The sequence below is a fragment of the Micrasema longulum genome, unplaced genomic scaffold (genome assembly GCF_059751315.1).
Source record: "Micrasema longulum isolate JH-2025_06_02 unplaced genomic scaffold, ASM5975131v1 h1tg000049l, whole genome shotgun sequence".
NCBI lineage: Eukaryota > Metazoa > Arthropoda > Insecta > Trichoptera > Brachycentridae > Micrasema > Micrasema longulum.
In genome coordinates, this window is record NW_028277256.1 from 709,121 (window position 1) to 715,120 (window position 6,000).

The 6,000-nt window shown below is 31.5% G+C and overlaps 1 protein-coding gene across 1 annotated transcript in view; it reads right to left on the bottom strand.

Annotated features, from left to right (window-relative positions):
* LOC148285181 (putative chitinase 10) overlaps window positions 1-5,052 on the bottom strand; it is a 78,214-nt gene extending 73,162 nt beyond the window's left edge. Inside the window, exon 1 of the mRNA XM_088229125.1 lies at window positions 4,846-5,052. Coding sequence (XP_088085251.1) covers window positions 4,846-4,884 — 39 coding nt within the window. The 5' untranslated portion in view covers window positions 4,885-5,052. The remainder of the gene's footprint in view (window positions 1-4,845) is intronic.
* Window positions 5,053-6,000: the final 948 nt, after the last annotated feature.

Genomic DNA, 6,000 nt, shown 5'->3' on the forward strand with positions numbered 1-6,000 from the left:
TCTCGTTACTAGAACGCAGAGATACCCACTTTGCGATAGCAGTTGGAAGAGTTTTTTTAGATAAACAGGATAAGTGGTTAATATTAGTTCATTTTTCAACCAAGAATTTTCCCGAAGAAGTAAGATGTTTTTTTCAGAGTGAAAAATAGCTTCTGATACTTGATAGCGCTTAATAAAAAATATAAAAACTTTTTTATATCCCTACTTTTTGGTAATAAATTAGGGGTATATTTTTAATGTCGCAATTAAAAAAAAAAGGCATTTATTTTGATATTAAAGCAATCAAATTGACGCATTTACAACCCTGTGATCATTATTTCATTTTATTTTTCTCATTAAACTTTTTAGTCATAGTTAAAAACCGTGTGAAAATTGTGACGTTGAGGTAAATCAATTGTATCGGTTGCATATTATGATTATACGAAAGTGTAGGCTAATCTACCTTCGCTTGAGTTGCAACTTGCAACTTCTAACCGGTTGGTGAGAAAACCACTATTCACCAAAAAGATTCGAACCTTTCATGTTTCACAGCCGAATGCCTTTCTGATCACTATGGGAAATTCACCGGTCGCATGAGTCGTGTCCTTAATAAAAAATAATTCAATTATTAAGAGTGCGGTAATTATTCTTCTAAACAGATATAAACATTTTTTTTCTTATTTCTTATTCATTTACAAAAAAAAACTATTCATCAAGCCCTACTGTATATAAAGTGATCACATAAATCAGCCAATAACAAGTCACAAGCCCTATAAATGCCTCGATCACTAGATTTATCATCATTCCCTTGTGCCATTTGCCAGGAAAAAGACGTGGCATGACCAAATCCAACAAACACTTGAATATGGCCCAAGTCAGAATAATGGAAGCGAGTCCTGCACGCAAAGACAGATATATGGCGTTTTATCCTATCTTCCTACCTCTACGGGGAAACGGCGTGATTGATTGTTTCTTTTGTTTTGTAAAAAAATTGCTTACTATCAAATAGCGGAGTAGTTTTTATGGATAATTTTATTGAAACATTTCGAATCTAATATTGTACACTTAAGATTTTATGCCTGTTAAATACATATGGAAGTAAATTCAGTAGTAAAATAGCACATTGCAATTGAATATAATTGTGTAGAGCTAGGAATTAAACCATAGATTTTATTCAAAAAATCAATGGGCCAACCATTATACCACAGTATTCTGTGGTATAATATAAATTATATTGAATAAGAAATTATATTTATGCCACAGTTTACTTAACACCGTGTACATAAAATATATCATATTGACCTTTTTCATGGTGAAATGATGCAACTACAAAAGTGAAAGATTCATTTTATACTTTAGGATTTAATTCATATTTTACTAAACATCTCTTACAAAAGACAAACGTTTAAACAAATAAAATCTTTAATAATAATCTTTAATAATAAATAAAAGTTTATTGCAAGAGAAAAGGAAAACACTCTTGAGAAGAAGAAATATAGAAGTTTAGGCAATTATAAGGATAATGACCTGTCATTGGCTGGTTTATGTGGTCACGTTATACAAAATCAAATTGAACATTCACCATTTGCCTTTATTTAAACATTCACATTCCCTCAACACTTCCATCTGTTGACTTTTGTGAAGTCAAAGCTGAAATCTGAAAGCTTATTTCTCAAAAATAATTTCCCTTTTTTGTGCAGTTGGGGTTTCTTTCCCGTGTTCGTGAACCCGAAAATACCCGGAAAAGTTATCGATCCTAATCTTCGGGACCTTCGTGAAAAAAACAAGCCATAAGCCAAGTCGAGTCACTATTTCGATGGTTCTTTTCGTTACAGACAGAATTCGATTCCGACAGTTTAGAAAACGAGCTTAATTTAGGGTTGCAGAAATGTAGAGAATTTTTTATTTGAGGATCAACTAAAGGATGATTTAAGTAATACTCATGAAGAAGTTCCAATAACGCGACAGCATTTATCGTAATTAAACAGGGATTTTTTAATACCTCCGGAAAACGTTCTACGAATTTGATGTTGCTTTGCAAAGCTTAATTATCTGTCAAACCAACTTCCACAGAGGGTGAAAGAGTTTTTTCAGTGGCAGGCAATTTTGCTATCAAAGTTAAATGTCGTCTTTCTTTTTTGGCGTTAAATCCCTTTACATGTCTAAGGCCCGTTTTGCTAAATAATAAGAAAACAATTTCGTTGACTTTTATTTGAGTTTTTGTTTATTTTAAATGATCACAAAATATATGTTTAATTTAACGAAAGAGTTGTTGGAGTTTATTTATTCGATAAGCAGTTTTATTTTCAAAAAATATTCTTAAATTTTAAATCAATTAAAACCATCGGACAAATTTACATATTTTTTTACAAATCCACACTAAGCAAAACCTTATTTTTTTATTTAACTAGATTAATTTTATATACGGCGTGCTACTTATTTAAATGACATAGCGTTTAATATCCTTGACATTATAAAGCGTAGTCTGTAATGTTACTAATTTAGAATAAATCGATATATAACATTACCTCTGTTTAAAGTGGTTTCCATGGACACGCATCTTCACCGGTCATTGAGTCATCCAACTTACGAGTGGAATATCTTTGATAAAGTATTTTTAGAAGGTTGATTTCAATTACCCAATCAATTCAATAGTAAATACACAACAATCCGATTGTCTAGAGTGCAAAACGTACATTCAGTGCCTATTTTTATTTTTTTTATTTCGTGTAATTTTTATTTACTACCAAATTAAAAAAATCCTCTCTGGATCATAAAAATAATTGCGTTCTTTTAATTTACCCGAGTATTTCAATTTTGGAGTCATTTTTAATGAGTTGCGAATAACTCACTATTAAAAAATGGGAATCAAGTTTTGACAGAGCGAAGTTCTAATCTCGGACCTCCGATCCGTGATCCGTGACGTTTAAACCTCGACACTAACCACCGGACCACAACCCGGTTTAAATGTTTTTATTTTTTAATAACATAAATATTTGCGTTTATATGCTTTATCTGAGCACCGCTTACAATGGCAAGAAAAATCAAACTTTTATATGAAAAAATAAATATTGAATAAAAACAATTTTTGTAATGTTTTGAATTATAGGTTACTGACAAAGATACTTCGAATTTTCATAAAAATATACAAATTTTTGTTTGGAAAATTCCATTTTATTTTATAGACAGTTAAATATAACTCTGTTCAGAGGATGTGCAATGCCCACCGGTAATGTTCCCGGGAAGTTACGGGGAACTTCCCGCCAAGCGAAACATTCCGGGAACGGCACGACATTAGATTAGATGCCAGACAATTTTGATGAATAGGTATTTGTACATTGTTTTTCTGTCACATCTCACACGGACGCACGTCGGACTAATTTTTCCTAACTAAAATCGACGTTTCGCTCTTCCGTTTTCCGCATCCCAAAACTGAACCGATTTGGTTGTTTTTTTTAAAGAAAACGTATCGAAATGAAATTTCTTTTGTAGGTACATTTTTTGTTTTTGTACGTCCGAAGACGGCAGGTAAAACTGAACGCTTTTTTTATTTTTGGAGGGTCTTAACGCCCATTAGAAACAATTTAAAAAAAAACAAAACAATAGAGATGCGCCAATGATAAATAAATATAGTGAGTGAAAAAAATCATTGCTCTACTGCCATGATCCAGGAGGAAAATACGGGAATATGTTTTTATGAAGAATGGTGAGACCGCGTTTCCTCTTAACTTCCAATTGTAATCGGGGCTCTGCTCAGGACAGGCACTGTGGCGCAGTTGGTTAGAGACCAACTGTGAAACTGGATCCCCTGGTTGGATTCCCACTAGCTAATTATCATCAATATCATTACCTTTCCGCACCTTATGATGCAAGGTACCGCATTGGTAACTAACGGCAGCGTATCTTGATCATTGTTGTTTTATGAAGTTTACAATCTCAGTCTTACGTCTTAGGTGCCAGTCCAGGGACTATGACATGTTTCGTGTTAACCACGTCGGGAATCAAACCCAAGTCATCTTGCATGGCAGGCAAACGCGTTGACCATTAGATTTGTACTGTGTGCATTGTATATTTTTTTTAATAAATTCAGATGAATGCTACTCATTGGAAGCATCCACCTAAAAGTACAGCGTTTTTGTTTTTAAAAAATTAGCACAGCTGGGTATTGGTGTTTGTAAAAAAAAAGCGGACAACTGACAGCTGACACCTGTCAAAACTCATGTGACTACTTTTTTACTATAAACTACAATATAAAAACTTCCTTTGATATTGAAATTCATTGATAGTTATGGTACAGCCGTAGTCAATAATGTGGTACGTCAAAATGACGTCGCGCTTTTTATTGTAAAAATGTTTTTTTGGCAAGTAATTGATATTAATTTAATACAACTTTTTTTTAATCAACTTCATACAAAAAATATCTGTTAGAATTCGTTCTGGAGTAAAAATATTGAATGCTATTGATAGTTCTGGTACATTTGTAGGCAACAATGAAGTTCGTATATCTGCAACGCAGTTCGTTACTCACATTATTGCCAAACAGTTTTTTTTATCATTTTTTCTTTAATGTTTTAAGATATCGTAATCCTTATTATTTTATTTAGCTGAAACAACGTTATTTTATTGAAAAATGTTCCTGACTTAACACCGGATATTCTTATCAAGTAAGGACTATAAACACAAATGTATGTATCCGAAATGTAAACAAATAGTTAATATATTTTTTGTACCTATCTAATGTTTACATGGCACAGAGTTAGCATTGTAATCTTTAAATACCTCGTTATAATCAAGCCATCGTTAAAATTTAAACATTGATTAAAACAAAGTTATCATCGCGTGCTTTTATATAGTTGTCAAACTTACCGGTATCATTTTCGCCTTTTCCCCGTTTAAAAAAAGCATTTGCACTATCTAAAAATCACAAGTTCCTGTAATTAGCGATATTAACTTTGACTTGAAACATCTTATTTTTGTAAACTTTATTATGAAATTTGTTATTTTCCAATATATTGGCGGAAAACACCGTTCACTTTCGCCTTGCGGCCTCTATCGCGGTCGACTCGTTACTGAATATGAACTTGATAAAATTACTGTATAAATTATATTAAAAGTAGATTCGAACTGGTTTCGGAGCGAATTTATAACTTTTATGTAATTTGATTGGGTTTGTACCATATGATTAAGAGGCGAGACCAAACTCTCGTTGAAATCCCATATCTTATCATTTTATTTTATTTATTTATTATCATCATATTACATACACAAAATTATAATTTATAAAAAGTTGCTTTGACTGTCTAACTAGGGTTATTTACCCCGTTCTAAGACAGTAAAAAAAATATAAAAAACAGTAATCAATATATAGAAACCGTTTTAAAGATACAGGAAAAAGTGAAAAACAAAGTAAAAAATGGAGTAAAAACATGGTAAAAAATGTAGTAAAAACATAGTAAAAATGTAGTAAAAAAACGTAGCAAAAACGTAATAAAAACAAAGTAATAAATGCAGTGAAAACATAGTAAAAAGCATTAAAATATATAAACATGTCTATAAAAATATTTTGAAACTCAGTAAAATGCGAAATAAAAACGGAATACATAGTAAGAAACATATTTAAAGTCATAATAAAAAAATGAATGTATGAAAAGAAAAACATAGCAAAATACCGAGTAGAAAGAGAAAAAAAAACATCATATTAAAAAATGAAGTAAAAGATGTAGTAAAAAAATACATAGTTAAAACAAATTAAAAAGTCATGAGGATCTTAAAAATTAAATCAGTAAACAACTAAAAATATATATAAACAATTTAAATTAAAACATGTGTTGACCATCTAACAGCCACCATTAACCCCTCAGACTCTCTGCGACCAATTTCTCCAAGGAAAGTAGTCAGCAACCTCTTTAGCTTGTGGTTCTTGCAACATTTCCATGACTCCGGCATTATATTATATAGCTTTTGTCCTATGTAGGAGTATTGTCTCTGTACTAAGGAAGTTCTAACCATCTGTCGGGAAAT